Raw genomic sequence first — 23,513 nt, 5'->3', positions numbered from 1 at the left:
CTCCCCACTCTCACAAGGGCTTTCCCTACAAATCCTCGAGCCCCCTGGAGGCTCAGCCTCCACACTGTAAAACATGGGCGTAGCAACACTGTTGTACAACTTGGAAGGTTTTGTAAGAATCCTTTCCCATAATGTATATGAAGTGCCATCAAAATTAAATTAACATGAGAGGATTACATAAATACAATATATTATTTTTATTATCAACTTATCACAACTGTCACCATCCAACTTCTCAGCAGTAGGAGTTAGGTTAAAGCTCACGCATCAGTGGAGGCCAAGTCATGCTGGGATGGTGGTTCTGTATTTGCAGCTCAAACATTGGAGACAGTGTTTCTACTCACCTTCCGGGGCTGGGGGTGGGGCTGGGGCTGGGGCTGGGGCTGGGGCTGGGGCTTCATTTTCTAGAAATGGAAAGAGTAATGGAAGCATTAGGGTCACTTGTTGCAGAGAAGAGCTGCTTTCCACAGCACCAGGCTGCTCTCCACCCCAGGCAGCCGTCTTACCTGTGCATGCTCACAAGGGACACTGGGGCAGGAAAAGGATTGTCCCCTGGCATCAAGAGACCCAAGACACACTGCTGTTTGTACCTGATACCATACAAAAGTGAGACACTGCGTGGCAAGCCCACCCTGTAGAGGCTAAGGTGGGTGAAGTTGGTGCAGAAATGAAAGCCCCTTTCCCCAGAGAGCAGGGACACCTCAGTGTCTCCGACATTGTCCTGCCCTCATGAGAGACACTTCTGAGTGACGATAACCTCAAAATCCTCGGGCTCTGCAACATTTCACTGTATTACAAGCCAAGCTGCTGCTCACTGGGAAACAGAATTAACCCCTCACACAGTTCTTTCTGGAAGTGCACATGCCTGGAGTAGATCTCCACCTAATTTATCCAAAATTTTCAAAGCTCTGGTTCTGAGGTTTTACACCAGGCTTTGGATATCCAGTTATCATAGAGCAGTCTGGCTATGAAGTCTGTTTAAAAAAAAAAAAAAAACTTCTGTTAAAGAATATACGATTTCCAAGTAGCCAAAAGCCTACCCATGACCAAAGAGCATATAGAATTTCCCCTGCTGAACCCTTGTGGATGCCCAGAACTGGGAATTAGTGACATGCGCATGAACCAGCTGCTTCATCTCCAAGGCGGGAAGAGACAATTGATGAAGGTAATCTCTTTTAAAATTATTTTCCACTTGATTATTAAATAAAATATAAAGACAGAAAAGTTTTTGAATGATAGACACATTGTGGGATCCAAGGACTCTCATCTCTGTCAGTGTCTGGGATTTTCCACATTTTTTCCACAAGTGACTCTTTCTGAGCAGGGAGCACAAGGCCTCACAGCAAGCAGGTGGCAGAACAGTCACCCTCATGTGCAGGCTCAGTGCCCTAGTTCATTCTAGGCAGGCCGGAATGAGCATAGGAAAATGAATGGATTGCACCCGAACAGCAACCAAGAAAAGCGCGATGCAGGCCTGCCAGGATGCAACAATGTCTTTTTCCATCACTAATTTTTGTGTGTGTGCTGGTATAAATTCTGATTTATTTACTTTTTAAAATTATTTTCATTCACATGACCATAAATAAATATATTACTATTTACTAATGAGGAGAAACAATATATAATCAAAGGAGAGAAAACATATAACCTCACAGGCTAGCAGAAGATAACACGGCAGGATGTGATGTAATTTGCAGACAAGGTGAAAACACGAGTGTCCCTTAGATGGCATCGTCAGAAAGGCTTTCGTTTCTTCCTCACATCATGGAAAAAATCATTAGCACCGTTGTCAATCAGAAGACAAAGTCCTCAGCCAAAGCATTTTATTTTCAGAGATCTGAGTGCAGAAATGAAAATCTAACACTGACCTCTTGGCTTTGAATGAGTTATTGCAGCACCCGGGTATCAGAATACCGGAGTGAGAAGCCAGTGTCTTTGACACACTATCTTTTGGACTGAGCCATTGTCGTGCAAGGCCTGAGGACATCTCCCTGGCTCTCTGTACAGACAAGTTTCTCTGTCTTCCAGTCTCTTTTCCCCACAGCTGCAGAAGTTATCTATCCTACAACTGAGTTTAATCCTGTCATTCTACCTGAGTGGGTCTCTGGTACCTAGCTGGTTAGGTCTACACTCCCCAGGTTAGTTCAAAGCCATTGCCGGTGGGCATGTCCTTTCTCTCCTTTCTCTTATGACACTCCTGTGGCCCCTCTGTCCTAGAGATGGTTTCTCTGTTCACCTCTGACCGTTCTGCCACTGAGAAGAGTGGTGTCCTACTCCCCCACAGACCTCATGCTTTTTCTCTACATGTGGAGTCACACAGACTTAGCTCTAAATCCCGACTCTGTGCTTTATCGGTTGTATAGTCTTGGGCAATTCCTTAATCTCTAACAGCCTTGATTTCCTTATCTGTGAAATAAGAATAATAAAATAAATGATCTCTCAGGGCGCTAATCCTTTGTAAAATGCACAGCACACACAGTTCCTGGCATGTGGAAAGAGCTCTATAATTAACAGCAGTTATGGCATTGTTACCTCGTGGCAATGTTTGTCCATCTTTTTGACATTTTTCTCAAGGCGCTCAGAGCTAATTATTTCATTCTGTTCTCCTTTCTTATTCTCCTGGCATTCTGGACATTATCATAATACACTCTTAATTTGCTGCAACTTAATTATTTTCTAGTAGTCTTAGTATATTTATGTTTCTTTTTCTCCCCAACTAAACAAAGACGGGGATCTTTCATTCCTTTCCTATCTACCTGATATCTCATTTTATTGCTGAAAACACATTAAATGCACAGTAAATTGACACAAAAGAATTAAGAAGATTGTGATTAAGAATTGGTGATTGTGCATGAACTATCAAATTGACCGTACTTTGTCAGCATCTGTGTAACCAAGGCCCATTTTGTAAGGGAAGCCTTGGTGACTTAAAATCCAAGTAAGACCAAGGGTGAATTCTAATCAAATAAGTAAAAGAGAATCATCTTGGGCACTGAATATAAATTCTCCATTTCCACTGTGTTTGTAGCCCCCATGGTCTGTGTAACAGGTCCATAATCAAACCAAAATGAGAATTGAAAGGGCTTAATTCAACTTCCACCAAATCCACAGAACATTGGTTGTTAATAGCCAACTATAGCAGATAGTCAAAACTACACAAACGTTAGAGGTTATTCATGCTAAGACCTTTGTAGGATGGTTGCAGGAAGTGGAAATAGGAGAATGTATGCCTGCTCAGTAAGTAGGCAGAACAACTTTTCCTTCTTAAAATCACAGAAACCCCATTCCATTATAGCCAGTGAAGGAATAAATAAATAGCAACCACTTATTGGCACCCACTGTATGCAGGACCTAGTATATATTAATTCTTATAACTCTTAGAACTCTATGGACTCAGTACTGCAGTTATCTCCCTTTTGCAGATATGAACTGAGGCCCTTGTGAGGTTCGACAGCTCCTGAAGGGTGGAGCCAGGCTTTGCCCGAGCCTGCCGGACTCGTAGCCGGGCTCCGCACCATGGGCCTGCACTGCCCTTCTCGGAGGCTCACAGTCACTGACTGTGGCTGATGAACCTCTCAGAGTGATTGTTCGTTTTCCCTGCTGATTGGATTGGTCTTATTGTCAAGACCACATAGCCTCAGATGGATGCTGCCCTGTCTGTAGGAGTGGAATGTACCTCGATTTCCTCATCTATGAAATGGAAATAACAGCATAGCCTATCTCAAGGGTCAGTGGCAGGAATGAATGAGTTAACAGGGGTGGGGAACATGCTTTATCTCTTCATGGTTATTATCATCATTATCCTATTTTTATTCTGATGTCTGTGAAAAAGACACTCATGTCTTTCTGCACGTGCCACCTGCTAAGGATTTGTCTTATTTCCAGGTCTGTGGGCTGCACTGTGTTAGAACACGTTTGGAATTGGGGTAGGGGCTGAGGGGTTGGACCCCGGAGGAGGTGGGCCCCTCACACCTCTATTGTAAAGTGGGAACAGTCATTGAGTTTGATGAAATTTATATACATTACTTTGTACAAGGGAGATAAGTAGATCAATCAATCAGTCGTGGTGGGACAGAAAGCATAAGAGAAAATGAACCTTCAGTTGTTTTCAGAGCATTTGAGACAAAGAATTCCAGCTGTCCTAAAACTGGAGAGATGGGAAACCAGGAGCAGTGAAGACCAAGCTGCACATGACCTAGATGGAAAACGAACCATGACAGGTGAGTCTCGGGGGCCCGAGGGAATCTCTTATCACCTTGAAGGGACGGCTGAGGCATCGCTTTCACTCTGACTCACACCTTTGACTCTGACAGTTTCTGTCATGCCCACCTTTGCCCACTCTTCTGAAAATCATTTGCATGTTCCCCAAATTCATTGGCTGCCTCTATGAGAATCATTCATTACCAGCAATTTGCACGACACCTCACTGCACAGGGGCCATATTTGGAAGCATTCATGGAGCTCCCATTATGAACTTAATAGGGCAAGGGCATTACAAACGTGGCTGAGATGAGGTAACATCCCTGTGTTTAAGAAACCTACAGGTAGATGAACTGCCCTTTAGTATCAATTTAGCCACTGAGCCAGGTCACTCTGCTCTCTTAAAACATTCAAGACACTATTTCCATGGATCTTGCTGTGTGCATATGAATCACTTAGGGATCTGAGTAAACTGAAAATGCTGACTACAGGGGCTGCAGGGTTCAAAATTCTGCATTTCTAAAAGGCTCCCAGGTGTTGCTGACACTGTTGGTCTGCACCCCACACTTTGAGTAACAGGCTCAGCCCACTGCCCGAATATCGCCAGTTCCCCCACCCCGCTTTCCAGTGTGGATGGGAAGCCACAGGGTTTACAGTAGATGGGCACTTTCCTTCTCCCTTTAATCACAAGCTTCTTGAGGACAAGGCCCTTCTCCTCCTCCTTTTCAAATTCCACGCAGCAGGTGCTCCGTAAATATAGTTGACTGGCAGGCTGTTCCTGCCACACAAAAGCCCCTTCTCCTTGCTGCCAAGGAATCCAGAACTGTCCCCTGGCACTCCACGGGCAGCTTTCTCCGTCTGCGTTACCGCAGGGAACACTATGTCTTGCACTGGTTTCCCTCCCACTGGCCGAAGGCTCCGGGGGCATTCGCCCAAACCCCATCATTTAGATTTCTTCTTACTGTCAACACACGTCTTGCATTTCTTAACAAGGGCAGGAGAGCAATTAGGGCTAGCGTTTTGGCTCTCAGGAATATTACACCCCTCACCTTTCTAAGGAATGCCCTCCTTTTAAACTCTGGGCTAGAAAAGCAGCAAAGCAACTTGAGTCAAGGAACCTGTCCCACCAGTTTCTCAGCAAGTAACCCTCCGTCAAGGTGCCAACTATTGTCAACTAGCTTAGCTGTGTCTTAATGGTCAGGAGGTGCCTGCCTTTGGGTAAACTCTCTAACTCTTAAACAAGCAAATGGTTGTTTATTGAGGTGAGGTCCTGCTATACTTCTGCCTATTTAAAAGCCAAGGGGCAAATTCTGGGGTACTTTCCTGCCAGGTGAATGGTTGGTTTTTTGTCCTTCTCTCATTTTCCCTCCCCCGCCCCCCAACGTCTCTCTTAGAAAACATGCCAACAGGATGGACTAAAGAAATTATCTGTTTTAATACTTTTTGAATAAAAAGAAGAAACCAGGATATTCTCTGAAAAAAAAAATAAGCCCAAGGAAATATTTTCATGGACAACCCAATGGACTAGATTGCAAACCAACAGCTAAAGCTAGCCCCTTCCTTCTTAGGCGAGGGCGGCTGTCCTTTGATCCTTTCTAATTCACAGATATAGACTTTCTCGCCCTCTGCAGCACTGAAATGCTTTCAAAGGGCTTGATCTATTTATGGGGGATTTTTCCTATGATCACCTACTGTAAAAAGCACAGGTATGCCACCAATGGCATGCCTGCACAGCCTGTGCCAGGGCATTCTAACTGACGGGCACTGGTGGCAGCTATTAAATACACAGCCTCATATGTGGCCTTTGTGCTGCTGCCGAAAGACTAGGAACCCAGTAACTCCATAAATGGTCTGGCTCTCTCCGGCACAGTCCATTTCTATTTGCAATGACAGGAGTTCCATGCTCAGTAACTAAAAGGGGGAAAAAAAAATCTATGTCTTAAAATTCATTAAAATCTTATCTCTCCTTATATGTCTGTGTCTGTATACTAAAAGAACATAAACAACTCGGTTCTCTCCTTCCCGTGGGCTCACTGTCTCAAATATTGCATTATTTGACCTACTTAAAACATTTGATGGGCCCTCATGTGCAATTTAATTTAGCTTTTTGGTAGCACGGAGATCATAATTATATCACACGAGTACATTATATAAGCATAGAAAAGACAGGAAGAACACAAAATAAGTTGTTATTGAGTGTTATGATTATTGGGGTTTTTTTGTGTGGCTTTCTTTCTGTCATTTTTTGGGGGGAAAATTTTGAAAAACAAATATTCTAAAACCATCCTTTGGTAATGTGAGGTGTAGGAGAAAATTGTATGCTATTCCTAATTACAATTTCTTATTCTCAAAGTAAAAGTCTAGGTTTGAAATAAAATGCGAATGCTTTATGTTTTGTAAACATCATGATGAAAAAGGCTCTACTTGGTCAATTCCTGTATTGTCACTTGTGGTAGTCTAGCAAATTATCTTTATTTTTAGATTAAATAGGAAATAAACACTGTCAGGCATTTCCCCTGCTGATGGTGGGGTCTGGCACTCTGTCCATACTCTCGCCTGGACCTTATATGTCAATAGCACAGTGCAAACTGCCTTAACATAAAATAGTGTTTGCATGGGTGCATTCATAACACATAGAGAAATTTTGATTATATTAATCATAAATGTGCCCCCCAAAATCAGCAAATACAAATAACAGTGCATTTTTATTGGCCATATTGCTTATGTACCAGTGATCCAGAATTTGGACACAAATCAATGTTTAATTTAACGTTTTCACATTTATTTGCCTATTTTGTCCCCCACTCTATTCATTATAGGCTATAGGTACGGATATTTTATACTTTGGGATTTAAGGGAATTACAGATTTGTTAGAGACAATTCTAAATAGATTTATAATGGTGCTTCTCAAACTATGGTCTGGGGCCCCCGAGCACCCCCAAGACCATTTTAGGGAGTCCAAGAGGACAAAATGATTTTCATACTAGTAATGCTAAGACATTATTTGCCTTTTTCATTCACATTTACTCACAAATATACACTGTAGTTTTCCAGACGATATATAATGTGTGATAATATCAGTGTTCTGACAGCTAATAGAATGTGTGTTTATATATTCTGGTGTTTTAAACATTTATCAATTTTAATTTCTACTACAGTAAATAGTATATGATAATGCACAATTTAAATTTTTAATATAGTAAATATTACATTATAATACAATATCTATTGTATTAGAAATTAAAATTAGTGTATATAATATAATATTTACTCACATAAACAAACTGCTCTTTAGTTTCTTCAATAATTATTGAGTGCAAATGGATCTGAGTCCAAAAATTCTGAGAACCACTGGTTTAGAATTTATTGCAAATCTTTAGAAAAAGATTTTGTGTGTGCTTTTTTTAAAAAAAAAAAAAAAAAAACTTGGCCGGGCATGGTGGCTCACGCCTGTAATCCTAGCACTCTGGGAGGTTGAGGTGGGCGGATTGCCCGAGGTCAGGAGTTCGAGACCAGCCTGAGCAAGAGTGAGACCCTGTCTCTAATAAAAATAGGAAGAAATTAGCTGGACAACTAAAAATATATATAGAAAAAATTAGCCGGGCATGGTGGCTCATGCCTGTAGTCCCAGCTACTCAGGAGGCTGAGGCAGAAGGATTGGTTAAGCCCAGGAGTTTGAGGTTGCTGTGAGCTAGGATGATGCCACAGCACCCTAGCCTGGGCAACAGAGCGAGTATCTCCAAAAAATAAAAATAAGTAAAAATAAAATCATCATATACATCATTGGGAAAATATTTGTAGACTTGATGGATAAAATGAATGAACCATCAAAATAAAAACCAAAAATTGATTTTGAGGACAATGACTTATTTTCCTAAGCACATCATAATAGAGACGAGAGGACGTTACTGTCTAGTAACACCTCCCCATGCGGAGTTCAGCTCCCTTGCAACCTCACTTATCCAGATAATGGCTTCTGATCAGCAAATTAAAAGGGCCTCTGAAGACCAAAATGGATTTGGTTTGAGGTCCTCAAGCTCCATGCACTAAGAGTTCCTATGCTTTACCCACAGAAGAGCCCCCTAGGTCCTCAGTAAAGCCAGGGGCCTGGGGCTAGGGCAGGCTAGCTGGGTGCCTAAGGAGCAAGATTTAGGGAGGGGTGCTCTCTCAGGTGCTCACCCTGTATTTGCATGACCCAGAAAGTGACCAGCTTCTTAAATGTTGTGCCTTAGGCACCCAACTCCTCCTACAGTAGTGTCTGCTCAACCCTACTTAACCAAATTAATTGCCTGGAGTGGAGTCAACAAACAACGAAGGGGATTGAGGGGAGCAGCTTCACAAACTGACTGACAAGAGTGCTAAAGAAGACAGCAACCTTCTAGCAAGGAATGAAGCAGGAAAGCTACAAAAATCTGCACACAAATTCAAAATACAAATCAGTACGAGTCCACATAACACCAAATCAAATAATTCCTGGGCTCTCAGGATATCATGTGCTACAAATAACTGATATCAATAATTGAAGACAAAGTTAAATTATATCCACAGTATTTTTAAAAGCAAGGAGTAATATATTACATTTTAGGAATGTTTCTGTCCAAATTGGTTGAAATAACAAGGTTGCGAGGTTACATAACAAAATTAACCCTTAGCTCTGTGGAGAATCCAGCTATTTAGAATGATTCAATCAATTTAATCCATATTTATTTACTGTGGCCGAATGTTTCCAGACTATACTCTAAGGATCTGAATAGATGAAATCTAATTGTACATAGATTATTTAAATGATCAATGACTCATTATTCAGCTTGATGGAATTTCCCCGAATCCACAGGGTTTTTTCCTCTCCTAGTCAACTTGTTCTTTTACCCTTCTAATTAAGCATGTTTCGACTCAGCATGTCATTCCCCACAGGAAGAGGATTAAAATATGGTCATTATTACATGGCAACAAATAGCTTCTCACTGTTAACATGGGGCTAGAGGAAAACAAGATATTTTGCTAAGATCTTACCACTTATCTTCCTCATTATTCTTACCATGTTTTAAAGAATCAAATGGGGGTTTAGGTAGCACAGATGAGGTCACTGGGAATAGTTTTACTCAGATTGAAGGCGTTTAACATTTTAGCACAGGTCAAAAGGAAATTATTGCAAAAGTGATTTGAATTGTTAACAATTTTCCCTTTTAGTCCTTCACTCTGCCATTGCTAAGGGTATCACCTATTTATATATGGTTATTTATTTATGGTTATAGGGTTATAGGATAAATCCCTTAAAGGCCTTGCCCCAAGCCATTGCTGGGCCTCACACTGGGTGACTTTTTAAAAATAGAGGAAGGAGAGGCCAGATGCCAGGTGGGGTCATAAAAATAAAATTCCACTGCAGTAAACACAGCGGCACTCAATCAATCACCCACCATATCCATATGTGGTCATGGAGAGCTCTCTATGGGGATATCTCAGAAAAACCCAGACCAAAGAGGACCCTACCTGCCAGAAAGCACCCCTGGTAGGGAGAGAATCTCAATGTCCCACAAACTCAAGCCCTGTAACCCTTGGTGGCAGATATAGTTACTTCTGCAGGGTGACTCTTTCATCTGAGTGGGAAAGGCCCTGCCCCCCTAATGGAACAGTGAAGAAATAACCCAACCAGTTATCACCTTATGTCTGACAACTGGAGACTCCCCAGCTGGGTATGGTGCATGTCAGTGGGAACACAACAGAGGCCCTGGAGTATAGACCTTTTATTCCATCAGAGCTTCTATAGGTGAAAGCTAAGATGTTTCACTACAAGTAAGGAAAAAAAGGAAATACAGTGGTGGCAATGATGGTTATTATAACAGTAGCAACCTTTTGGGAATGTATTTTAAATATTACCATAAGGCAAGTGGTAGTTATTGTGTACCTTACATTGGTGGAAACGCCCTCAAAGTTTATATTAAATGTGAGGCATTTTATACCTTATGCCAAGCAAGATTTCTGAGTTTACTACTTTAGAAGGAAAATACTTGAGATCTTACTGTAAGTTAGGCCCTATTCTCAGGACTTTACCTGATTTATTTCAGTTAATTATTACCAAGACCCAATGAATTAGGTACTGTTTTATTCACATTTTACAGATGAGGAAACTGAGGCATACAAAGTGTAAGTAACTTAGTACATGGTGTAGCTGGAATTGAACTGTCTGGAATGTTCTATGAATAATATACTTTGTTTATGTCACTGTTTAATCATGAATATTTCTTAGTATGCATAAAGAAAAAGCCAAAATACATACTAGATGAAGAATAATCCTAAAGACAAATGTAGAATTATTCATATATATGAATTTTTAGTTATAAGTAGAACATTCTGTTCCAAGATATATAAAATTTTTTAGGAGGTGAAGGCCGATACCTGATGCAAGCAGAGAACTCCTGAGGAATTTTAAAAGAATGTGATGGAATTTAGAGAAAGATTTGCACAATTTTGGAGAAGAAAACTGTTTAACCTAAATAGCTAAATATAAGTCAAAAAGTGAATAAAACAAAATGATAAGATCTAACACCTGACATGTTATTAAACATAATTTTAGATATTGCATTGATGTGCCAAATTGGCCTAAAAAGGATTCCCAAGGGAGTATAAAAGGGTAAAAGTCTTATCAAAGTGGATTTAGACTTGAAAGGCAGAATGAAAGTCAGATTATAGTTAGCTTTTTGTGAACTCATTTTAGAGAAAGAAAGAAGCATGAGATCAAATGATCCTGGTCTTTCTCTCTGCCAAATCAACTAATTCATACCCCAATCTGATGAGATCTAAAAGTTTACTCTGGAAATGTACATAAAAGCCCATACTCTGCCCCATGAATGGCAACATCCTGAAGTTTGGCTTGTCCAAAACAAATGTACTCTCTGTAAATTAGAACCGGGCCTACACACAGTGCAAACTTCAGTGCGATGAGACAACATAACTGCTTTGATTTTGGGGGGCTGTCTTTGTAAAAAGCTGTGAGGACAGAGCCCTGTTCTCTCTGGTTATGAGATAATTTATATACATGCAGGACATTAAGTGAAAAAGTGTTTTCTTCGTTTTCAGTTTCATCTTCCTTAATCACCATGCTGTCAAATTTTAGGAAAGTGCTCTTGAATAAACAGTAGCTCCTTTATGATTAGCTCAGAACACTAATTCAGTAGCTACTTTTCTGTGTATTTATTGAGTTTCCTAAGGATGCAATGCTCTGAACCAACCAATGATTCCAGAAAAGACATCTGTTTCCATCAAGAACTGACGTGGAATAAAAACAAAGAGGACATGGCCACATCCCCTCAGGTACATACATGAAATTAAAATTTTTCTACTTAAAATTGCTAGAACTTTAATCCTGTTCTTTATTATCTAACACACTCAAGTATATCTAGAGATGAAGTTTAGAATTACCACCAAAGTCACTGGCTGCCAGGAGTATTTTGTGTCTCTTAATATAGTTTTCACAGACTAATTAAGAAGGACAGCAGATAAAAATAGTAATTATTAATAAAATAAAATTCTTCGGTGCATCCATGAAGAGCCTAAAAATAAATTTTAAATAAAACAAGCATAGGAATGTTAAGCAAAAATGCTTCCTAGGGCTATAAAACACAATAGCAATAATTTCATAGCAGCCTCTTCCTACAACCCTCTAAAATTGAAAAGGAGAATGTATTTGTTTACAAAAGTATTGTGAAAACATCATTTTATATTTATTCAAGCTTTTAAACAGACCATTTATTTATTTGTTTTGGGGCCCAAGCATTTTTTAAAAGCGACTTTAGGCTGTATAGTTTATTCTAACATTCATGTTGCATTCAAGGATACTTTGAAAGTGCTATAAATAAGGAAACTCTATGAATTGTGTGTGCATAAGAAGCCTAAAATAAAATGTTTCAAGGCTTGTCTCATGGCCTAAATCAAGTGAGCCATTGACAGAATAGAGGATCGTACATGCTTCATTTTTCCCTTTCTCCTGGGTCCCTCAGACAGCTAATGAGCCTAACCTCCATCTTCGATCATTTCACCAACTTCCTTACCCCTGGCTTCACTGCTGTTTGAAAAGCCTGGGAACAAGAGGGAAACTGCTTTACATGAACTGGGTGAGAAGCAAGGATACAGCTTGTTTTTCCAAAGTTTTTTTAAAGCGATATATTTAGGGTGCTTGAGAGGAAAGAATTGGCCAGTCCTTTATTTATCTTCCTAACAGGTGCAGTACGAACAGTCATAAAAGCAGGCTACTGAAAAAGAATGATTCTGCCAAGTATTAAGCTCCTCTGGCATGCATTTACCCTAAGAGTATTCCTTCTTGCAACAGATAGCTCAAGTCTATGCCATGGATCTCCAGTACGACATGGCCATTTTTTCAGGGGGAAAAAATACTGTGGCATTTGTTCATATAACTTTTTTATTCCTCATCCAAATCTTCAACTTGGCCTAAAGAACCATTCCAAGTCAGGAGGGGAAATCATCATCCTTGATAAAATGCCTCCTTCCTCCTCTCCCTTCTTTTCTCTTATTTTCTGCACAAATTATCAACTTTTCCCCAATTTGAGGTAAAGGTAGTATTCTGTATATAAGATGACTTTCCAAAGACAAATTTATTTTGGTGTTTGAAATAGGCCATCCAGTCTCATGCAGGTAGAAACTGAAGGTCAAAGAATAAATATGAGAGGGAGATTTCCCTTTATGGGAGCTCCTTTTCTGAAGATGACTAAGCCCTGAGAAATGCTTAGACACAGGCAAGCGGTAATGAATGCTGCTCTACATTTGGGCAGGTTTTGGGCCCAACATAAGTTGAAAATATGATGAAATCTCTAGGGACCAAGAAAGAAAGATATAGAACGGGGAAAACCCCTATAGACTGAAAGAGTTGCTCTTTGTTACCACGTTCCCAGCTATTCCTACTGGAAAAGACCAATATGGATATGATAGATATTGTATATGTTGACACAGCAAGAGAATCTGTCACAACAACTCCGTGCTTTTGATTCCCGAAGTTATCAGAATGGCTCCTTAAAATTATGGTCACAAGAGTACCTCTTTTTGGCCATATGTTTGGGTTTTCAAGAAAGGATCTTACATGGAAGATGAGAAAACTACCGTGACTCTCCTCAGGTTTGTTGAATGACACACAAGCGTCAAGGAGGAACCTTTGCCTTTTTCTGACAAGTTAAATACATAAAATATGATAGGGCCTGGTACATCACATAACAAAAGTTGAAATTCATGTTAAGGCCCCAACTCAGTGTTTTAGAAGAGAATTTTGCTGGGTTTCATAGAATCTGACAGTTAACAATTGTCTCAAGATGTTAAAGAACCAGGCTTTATGGTTTTAAATCATTACATACTGCAGAGATAAAATTCTGAGAAAATCATTTTTGTGGGTTTAATAGCTATTCGTAGTATTTTAAAACTATTAATAGAGATTCTACTACGGAACATAGTCTATTGCAATTTTCTAATTTTATACTGATAAAGTTTCTTTTTGACTGGAAAAGAGAAATTTCCAGTGGACAGTGATTTCTTTACACAGTAGGACCCAGGGGCAATTAACTCTAGGGCACTTCCTAGTGTTCGGTTAATAGTCGATACATAAAGCAGCAAGACATTTTGGGAGATCCCACAAATCTGAAGCTTCCTTCCACATCTCACTGTTTGATTAGAATAACTTCATTTTACTAGGCCTCGGGTTCTACATGAATCCAAAGTGTAAGATAAGCCTTTTATCTGGAACTGACAGTACAAATAATATAGTTCTCAAAGAATACATACATAACTGATGAAGGTAGAAAGTAGAACAATGGGAAGTGGTTACTCCTTAAAAAATAATGCTTTCATTCTCCAAAAGGAGTCACTGAGCCACCCAAAATATTTTCGAGGGTTTAAATAAGAACTGTTGATCAATTACTTCCACTGGACTTCCTCCTTGAGGTCCAAAGTTACACCTGTCCTTCCTCCTCCCTCCTTACAAGAACCAGCTCTCCCAAGACCCAAGATGAAAACTCCCAGAATTAAGCCACTGTAGGTTGGGAGGCAGTTGGGTGAGACATTCTTTGCACCTTTAGGTGCTGAAAACTCAGTCTCTTTTGAAGAGTTGCCAGATCCTCCTGGATCCTAGGAGGGTCAAACTGGCCCATGTATGCTATCAAGATTCACAGCAAGGGGTCATGTTCTTTCTGGGCAAGGTTTTCTCAGCTGGGGAAGAGAGATCAGAAGACCCATAGAGGCTGGAGGAACCTGTTGTTTGAGAGGGTTTCTGCAGATAGTTTGAAATGACACTGAAGAATGTTTTATTCTTGGGGATGTCTTTCAGATGAATGCTTACGTGGAACAAAACCAGCCCCAGTGAAAATGAAATTACAGGAGAAGACGAAAGGACCAGAATAGTTAATGAATTGCCATGCTCCTTACAGTTATGATGTAAACAATGTTGAAATGAAATGATTTCACTAAGAAAAACTCTTCAAGGTGCAGCTCCTTTAAGAATCAGTTCTGCTGGTAAGGGAACAAAAATCTCTGTACTTCCTCAGTGGATTTTAAATATATCAGTAACTCTCTTTTTGCCCCCACTCCCTACCATCCAAATTTAAACTAACCAAAGAATCTATGGGTATAAAATTACTGCAGGGGGAGGGGGGGAAGGGAGACTCCTATGTAAATCAACAGTACTTTTACAGCAAAAGAGGACAATGGAGAGATTAGTATCCATGCAGATCTCTTTAAAAAGAAAAAATATATATATTTGGAGGGGAGGTGGCTAACGTTAAAGATGTATTTTCCTCTTTGTAACTCTAAAATCTCATTCTCTCTAAAAGTAGAATGAATCAGACCGAGTTGTCAAACAAAAAGTAAAACTTCATCCCATCTAGCAATCAGAATAATTTAATTAGCTTTATAGGCTCTACAATCTGTCACCTTATTTATTAGTTTTTCAGCTTTCCTGTCATTTCCAATTGTGCTGCAAAACAACAAATGCAAATCTGTCCACTAAATTCAGGATAATTAAAACAATATTCTGCTCTCAGGAAATATAGAATGCATTTCATTCAAGTAAGCCTTGAAGAGGTTAGTCAAGTGACAGATCAGACAAAAAGGACACTTAATACACATGTAAATCATTTGCATTACAAATAAGACACTTTAGCAGGGGCTGGACTCCCTGCCTGACAGTCAGGATTAAGTTCCCATATTAATGCATGCATTTGGTGTGGTTATTTCGGGTGGAAGACTTCATCCATCAATGCCCTCTGCCACTAAGTAAGGCCAACCTGTAAACTGATCACTGCAGCCTGTCAACACTGGTTGCTTAATTACATAAAGAAAATATATTTAAAAGACTTTTGATAATTTGGTTAGTATTTCAACTTTGGGTTCAATGTGTAGCATCTTTTTCAAGGTTCTTCAAAATAATGGCTAAAAACATTTTTAAGAACTAAAAATGGAAAACCTATTATGTTCCCTGCAAATCTTTTTCTTTTATTTGCAGAAATGAAAAACAAAGATTTGGTAAGCACTAATGAAGACAAATATGAATGAAGTAATATTTTTTTAAAGATATTTACATTAAAAATTAAACTCAATGTACTTGTGCTATTAGTTTATGATTTTTATTATTTTTGTAATTACCAATCTCGATTTACTTATGTTATTAATCAGTAGCTTTAACATATTGATTGTATCTTTTTTATAGAAAGGAGAAACTTTATTAGAGAAAACATTTCTTCTAATGAAGAATATTTTCAAATTTTCAGTTTATTTTTAAAATGCTACATATTATGAAATTATCTATAATAAAACTCATGAAATCAGTGATATTCAGAGATATTCTCTTTTATCCAGGTGTTTGATTTTCTTTACATGTAAGAATTTAATAGTGAAGTTCCAAAAACACTGATAAAAGGAAATAATGCCTTCATCTATATATTTTAAATGTATTTTAATGAAAAAATATAGCAAATCTAGAAATAGTGTCACAAGTTCTTTTTTGAAACCTTGATCAAATCTATTAACCATTTAAGAAAGCATTCCAAGCCCCCACTCCCTGCAAATTGCAAATACCTGGTGAAAAATCTGTGATTAAACCTAAGAAAATATACTTGAAAATGCAATCTGCTCTCTATGAGCAATTAACATCCTGAAATTACAGTTTAAGGATTCCTTGCAATTGAATGATAAAGTTATCATTTGGTAATTTTAGTCAATATTCCTTTATAAACTATCAGAAATTTTTCACTTATGATAGTCTTGCTGTATTTATCTTCTGAGCTTTTTACTCTAAAGGATCTTTTCCTTAAATCACAATGATTCTATTATTTTATAGTCTGTTTAAGAAATTGGATATTTGCAAATAAAAACCAACATAAACACAGTTTATGAAAAAGAACAACAGAAAGATTTTGGGGTGAGTCTTACCCTCTTTCTTAGTGGGTTCTGGCATGGCCACAGTCAGATGTTATTCTCCAAAGAGTTTTCTCCCCTCCAGAACTAGTTGACAGAAACCCCACAAGTGGTCGAGAGTTGGTGCAGGTCAGTGTGACAAGCAGTTGGGGAGAAACCCAGTGCTTTTATATCGGCCCTGAACATCAATCATGTTGGCACCTCCCTTCCTTCACCACAAGGATGCAGGAACTTGACAGCTAGGGGGACCTTTCTCACATCTGTTGTCTGCACTCTGCTCTCTCGCCTACTGGAAGGAATCTCCTGCCCATCTCATGTGGCCGATGAGAACACCTCTAACTTTCTAAATTCGGCGCAGCCTCGTGCTCCTTGCTCCTCTCTCTCTGTCTGACAGATGCTTGTGCTGACTCAGGCACGCAAAAAGTTTGCTGGATGATAAAAAATTAAATTAAAAGTCATAATATGCCAGTCCAAACTATGCTTTCATTTTCACTAAGATTAGAAAGAAAAATCTCTGTATTGGTGACAATAATTTTAATGCTCCAACTAGCTTTTCATTTTCATTAGTTTTTAATTATTGGGCTTCAAACTTTTTCTTATTTTTTATTGATATATCAATGTTAATTTGTCAAACCAAATTTCTAAGTTAAATATCTTATCTCATTTTCTCCTCCAGGGATAGCAAATGTTTCTATTGAGGGATACTTAGCATTTGCCTTTTTTCAAGAAACATCGTTTTAAAAAATTACAGGGCAGCTGGGCGTGGTGGCTCATGTATGTAATCTTAGCACTCTGGGAGGCCAAGGTGGGAGGATCGCTTGAGATCAGCAGTTCAAGACCAGCCTGAGCAAGAGCGAGATCCCGTCTCTACTAAAAATAAATAAATAAATAAGTAAATAAATTAATTAATTAAAAAATAGAAAATTACAGGGCATATAAAAGAATGAGGCAATGATATGTGCAATACATGGATGAAGCTTGAGAACATTATGCTATGTGAAAGAAGACAGGCACAGAAAAATAAACTATAAAACAATAGACCCCACGATGTATAATTCCATGCATATGAAATGTCCAGGATAGGCAAATCCACAGAGTTAGAAAATAGACAGTGGTTGACAGGGGCTGAGGGAGGTGGAATTGGAAGTGACTGTTAATGGATATGGAATTTTTTTGGTCATGATGAAAATGTTCTAGAATTAGATAGTGGTGATGGCTGTACAACTTTATGACTATATTAAAAACCACTGGATTGTATGCTTAAAAATATATGGGGCCTGAGCAAAGAAAGTCAGATAGACCAGTGGCCATTGTTTTGATTCAAGATGGCAAATGGGCACACAAATCTACCTGAAGATATTGGTAGAATGTATTGGATTTGGTCACTGTCTCCCCAAAACTCTCCTGGAACTGATGGAGAAATATGAACTACTAAGTAGTCAAACTAAAAAGACTCCTTACTTTCTTCATTTGCATGCATTAGGACTAAAATTCATGTTTATGAAAACACAACTACCCACATGCCTTCATTGGTGTGTGTTTTCAAGATAATTTTGAAGAGACTTTGATTGATTTGTACTGAACCAGCCACATTGTCTCATTTAATTTGCTTGTGGCCGAGGGCACAGCTGGGCAGACTTAGCTCTACCAAACTCTGTGCCAAGCTAACTTTTCATATAAGGGTGGAAACTCGACTTAGAACTCAATAGCATCATGCTTTAGCTATGTGGCAGGGAGGGGGAGCAAGGCCAGTCAAGACGGTCAATGAATGTCTTTTGTAAAGAAAGCCTTTTCTCAACCGCTTAATACTACTGAGCACATTGTTTTACTTTAAAAAATATCCCGGTGCTCTTAGATGCTAAGCAGGTAGTTAATGTCAGCCAGAAAACAGCACATTCTGTCATACAAAGTTAGCAGTAGCTTGAAAGAAAGAAAAGTAGCTTTCCCGAGTCCAGTATGGGAATGTCAATTAATAGAAACAAATTAAAGAACCTAGAATCTGAAGTCAGTCCCTTGGATTCTATTTCTGGACCTATCATTAACCAGCTGAGTTACTCTAAGAAATTCAGGAGGCCTTTCTGAGCCTCAGTTTCCTCTTATATAAAATGAAGAGTTAAATGACCTCTGAGGCTCCTTCCAGGTTTAACATTGTGATTCTATTCAGGAGGTTCCTAAAAAAGAATCATTTTTTCTTTCCAGCATTCCCAGCACACAAAACACCACATATGAAATGGACATAGGGTAGAGTGTCAGGTTGCAAAAGAATGTTTATAGTGATGGGCAGATTTCACACATGCCACAAAAGAGGTGCCATGCCATCGTTGGCTTCTGCAGAAACCCCACTGGGTTTTGGATACACTGATCATTTTACTGAAGTGAACATGTGCCAGGAAATACTGCAATCCATGGAGAAAGTATTTTATGACCTGGGGAGCTTTTTGGTAATAAAGGGCTTGATTATAAAAAGACAAAACATTATTGGAGAAATCGGAAGTAGGACAAATTCTAGGATAAATAGTTGTACAGTATGTCAGATGGTTAAGGTAGAAATTTAAATTAAGATTATAAGTAGATCTGTGTGATTTTCCTAGGAATGCATTATTTTAGGAACACATAATTCCTATTTCAGATCTTATACATTCATCTAGAAGGTTGCAGCTCCTTCGCTGTGCTCTCAGGAAAGGGTTGGGGGAATGGTCAACAGGGCTCTTTTTTTTTTTTTTCTTTTATTAAATACTTGATTGGATTTTTCCTTTTTGTATTATTGAAGATGAGGTTTGGCCAAATATAACACAAAACCACAGAATAACAACAATTGAATCAAGATAGAAGTTATTTCCCCCTCCCATAAAGCAAGTCCAAAAGCAAATGGTTTAGAGTCATTATAGTGGCCTCACGGGGTCATCAGGAATCCAGACTCCTTCCTGCTCTACCATCCTCCAGGTAACCAGATGGTCTGACATGGGTGCTAATGTTCTAGCCATTGTGTCCATATTCCGGGCAGCAGGAAAGAAGAAAAAAGAACTTACTTTCTCCATTCAAGGGTCCTTATTTGAAGTCCCAGCCAATACATCGACGACATCCCACAGGCCAGAACTTGATTACATGGCTATATCTGGCCACAAGAGAAGCTGGGAAATGCAGTCTTTCATTCTCAGTGGCAACGGGCTCAGCTAAAAATTGGGGTTCCAAGGCTGGGCATAGTAGCTCATGCCTGTAATCCCAGCACTTTGGGAGATTGAGGCAGGAGGATGGCTTAAAGCCAGGAGTTCAAGACCAGCCTGGGCAAAATAGTGAGACCCCTGTCTCTATGTTAGCCCAGCTTGGTGGCACACACTTATAGTCCCAGCTATGCAGGAAGCTGAGGCAGGAGGATCACCTGAGCCCAGGAGTTCGAGGTTACAGTGAGCTATCTATGATCATGCCGCTCTGGCCCTAAAAAAAGAAAAAAGTTAAAAATAAATTTTATAATAAAAATGGTTAATAAAAATAAAAATTGGGGTTGTGTTACTGAGGACGATGGATGTAAAGACGGGTGGAGAATGGATGTTGGATAGGCCAGTGTCAACTCTGTGACAACTTTCAAAATAAAAGCAAAAATGTTCCCTGCATCAACCAAGAGTATGGAGAAGTATAAATAACAAACCAACAGTCTCACCCTCTGTCATAGTTCTCACTCCAAGGTGTGAGTTAGGGTTTAACTTTCCTCTGTGCTCATACAAGCACACACAAATTTATATGTTCAGTAGTTCTCCATCTATCTATCTTTCTTTCTTTCTTTCTTTTTTTTTCTTTTTTTTTTTTTTTTTTGAGACAGAGTCTCACTCTGTTGCCCAGGCTAGAGTGCCGTGGTGTCAGCCCAGCTCACAGCAACCTCAAACTCCTGGGCTCAAGCGATCCTCCTGCCTCAGCCTCCCGAGTAGCTGGAACTACAGGCATGTGCCACCATGCCCGGCTAATTTTTTTCTATAAAGATTTTTAGCTGTCCAAATCATTTCTTTCTATTTTTAGTAGAGACAAGGTCTCACTCTTGCTCAGGCTGGTCTCGAACTCCTGGCCTCGAGCGATCCTCCCGCCTCCCCCTCCCAGAGTGCTAGGCTCCATCTATTTTTTTACGAATGTGATAATACTATTTACATTATTCTTCAATTTGCTTTTTCCATTTAACCTGTCACAGACAACCCTCCATGTTAATATATGCAGACCTAACTCAAATGTTTTAAGAGCTAAATAATTGTTTGAGATATGAATGTGCTATAGTGTGCCATATTTTCTCAATTATGTTCTTTTGATGGGCAGTCAGGTTGTTTTCGGTTTTTGACCACCACCATGATACTGCAATCAACATCATGGTAAAATAACAGGGAATGGTGTTGGTATGACTCCCTGTTAAGCTGGGGGTGGGGGTGGAAATAAACAACTTTACACCACTAATTTACACAATATAGAAAAAGAAATTCTAGAAAAAATAAAATTTTAAATTTAAAAATAAAACAATAAAAATATTTGAAGAAAATTGAGAGTATTTGAATAAGCCTAAGTGGAGAGACCTTTTTATTTTTTTATTATAATTTTTTTTCTTTTTAAAAAATTTTTTTTTTATTTTTTTATAGAGACGGGGTCTCGCTCTTGCTCAGGCTGGTCTCTAACTCCTGAGCTCAAACGATTTGCCCACCTCGGCCTTCCAGAGTGCTAGGATTACAGGAGTGAGCCACCACACCCAGCCGAGAGACCTTTTTAAAAGTAAGATGGAAAATCCAGAAGCTATAGAGGAAAGGATGACATATTTGAATAAATAAGACTTTAAAAATTCTTTTAGTGTGCTCGCTTCGGCAGCACATATACTAAAATTGGAACGATACAGAGAAGATTAGCAATAAAAAAAAAATTCTTTTAGAGCACGAGGGATCATAAAATCAAAAAGTAAAAAAGAAAGGAGAAAAGGTTATTTGAAACACATGTCATAGACAGACTTCATACCATGTATACAAAATAGAGCAAAGGATTTGAAAAAAGCAATTCACAGAAGAAGGAATAGAAATCATCAATAAACATGAAATATTGCTTAACCATTTGGAAAAATGGAAACAAATAATGAGTAACCATTTCTCATCCTTTAAGTTGACAACTTTTTTTTTTTTAATAACATTCAGGATATGAGAAAATAGGCAGTCTCATACATTGCTGATCAAAGCTTAGGCAATCTTCTCAGAAAATAACCTAACACAAATCTCTTAAGATTTAAACTATGCATATACGCCAGCAAGCTCACTTTTAAGAATCTATTCTACTAACTTAAAAATATCTGTATGTAAGGTTATAGTCCTTTTTCATTCCTAATAAATATTTTTATTTTCCCTCTTTCCATTAATAAGTTTTTCCAGGGTATAACTATTTTTATTGGTGCTTTGAAAAAACTAGTTTATTGTTTTATGATGTTTTCTCTTCCTAATTTCTTTTGATCAAGTTTGCTGTTGTTTTTGTTTTTCTATATTGAGGATTTATAATAGCTTAGACCTTATTTTCAGCCTACAGCTTTAGCTATATTACATAGATTTTGATTTAATTTACTCATATTTTATTAATTTCTGAACAATCTGCAATTTGGTTTTAGTTTTCTTATTGATCCAGGAATTATTTAAAAGGGCACTTCTTAATTTCTAAGGAATTAAGATTTTCTTATTATCGTTTTCTTTTTTAAATCCATTTTTTATTGAAGTGAAATTCATATAACAAGAAATTAACCATTTTAAAGTGAACAATTCAGTGGCATTTAGTATATGCAGAATGTTGTATAATCACCACCTCTATCTAGTTTCAAAACATGTTCATTGTCCCAAAAAGAAACCCAGTACTCAATAAGCAGTTACTCCCCCTTCACCCCTCTGCATAGCCCCTGAGAACTACCAATGTGTTTTCTGTCTCTGTGGATTTACCCATTCTGGATATTTTCTATAAATGGAATCATACAATATGTGACCCATTGTGTTTGGCTTTTTTCACTTAACGTAATGTTTTTGAGGTTCATTCACAATGTGGTATGTATCTGTATGTTACTCCTTTCAATGTATAATAGTGTATTGTATGGATATACCACAACTTATTTATCCATTCACCATTGATGGACATTTGGGTTGTTTCCACTTTTTGTGAATAGTGCTGCTATGAACGTGGGTGAATGTGCATTTGTTTGAGTACGTGTTTTCAATCCTCCTGGATGTGTACATAGGAGTGGAATTGCTCGGTCATATGGCAATTCTATATTTAACTTTTTGAGGAACTGCCAAACTGTTTTTCATAGCAGCTGCGCCGTTTACATTCCCACCAGCAATGTATGAAGATTCTAATTTCTCCACATCCTCACCAACACTTATTTTTCTTTTTTTATTCTTTATTATAATCATTCTAGAGGGGATTAGATCTGATTATCATTTTGGTTTGCATTTCTCTAATGACTAATGCTGTTGAACATCTTTTCATGTGCTTATTGGCCATTTGCATATTTTCTTAGGAATATATATATAATGTGTATATATGTATATATGTAATGTTGAATAGCAGTTTGTGAAAGTGGGCATCTTCTCATTTCCTTGATTTTAAGGGAAAAACTTTCTGTCTTTCATCATTGAGTATGATGTTTTGCCAGGAGTTTTTTTGTTTTGTTTTGTTTTTTTTCCCTAATCGTGAAAGGGTGTTAGATTTTGTCAGATGCATTTTCTGCAATGATTGAGATGATCGTGTGGGTTTTTTCCTTTCATTATGTTAATGTAGTGTAACATTGCTTGATTTTCTTATGTTGAACCATTTTGTGTTCCTGGGATAAATCTCACTTGGTCATGGGATATAATCCTTTTAATAAGCTGTTGGATTCAATTTGCTAGTATTTTGTTTAGGTTTTTTCATC

At 38.5% G+C, this 23,513-nt stretch overlaps 1 protein-coding gene and 1 pseudogene across 7 annotated transcripts in view; one reads left to right on the top strand and one right to left on the bottom strand.

The window, feature by feature from the left end:
- The window catches only part of MYBPC1 (myosin binding protein C1), a 79,791-nt gene extending 63,042 nt beyond the window's left edge, over positions 1 to 16,749 (bottom strand). For all 7 annotated transcript variants that reach the window (XM_069491567.1, XM_069491566.1, XM_069491568.1 and 4 more), the window contains exon 1: positions 16,625 to 16,749. In XM_069491567.1, the coding sequence (XP_069347668.1) occupies positions 16,625 to 16,649 (25 nt within the window). In that variant the 5' untranslated portion in view covers positions 16,650 to 16,749. The remainder of the gene's footprint in view (positions 1 to 16,624) is intronic.
- A 4,680-nt stretch (positions 16,750 to 21,429) lies between these two features.
- Positions 21,430 to 21,485, top strand: LOC138397744 (U6 spliceosomal RNA; annotated as a pseudogene).
- The last annotated feature ends 2,028 nt before the right edge of the window (positions 21,486 to 23,513 follow it).

Source organism: Eulemur rufifrons, chromosome 16 (genome assembly GCF_041146395.1).
Source record: "Eulemur rufifrons isolate Redbay chromosome 16, OSU_ERuf_1, whole genome shotgun sequence".
Lineage (NCBI taxonomy): Eukaryota > Metazoa > Chordata > Mammalia > Primates > Lemuridae > Eulemur > Eulemur rufifrons.
Note: the sequence above shows the minus strand (reverse complement) of the source record. Positions and strands in the feature narration are given on the sequence as shown.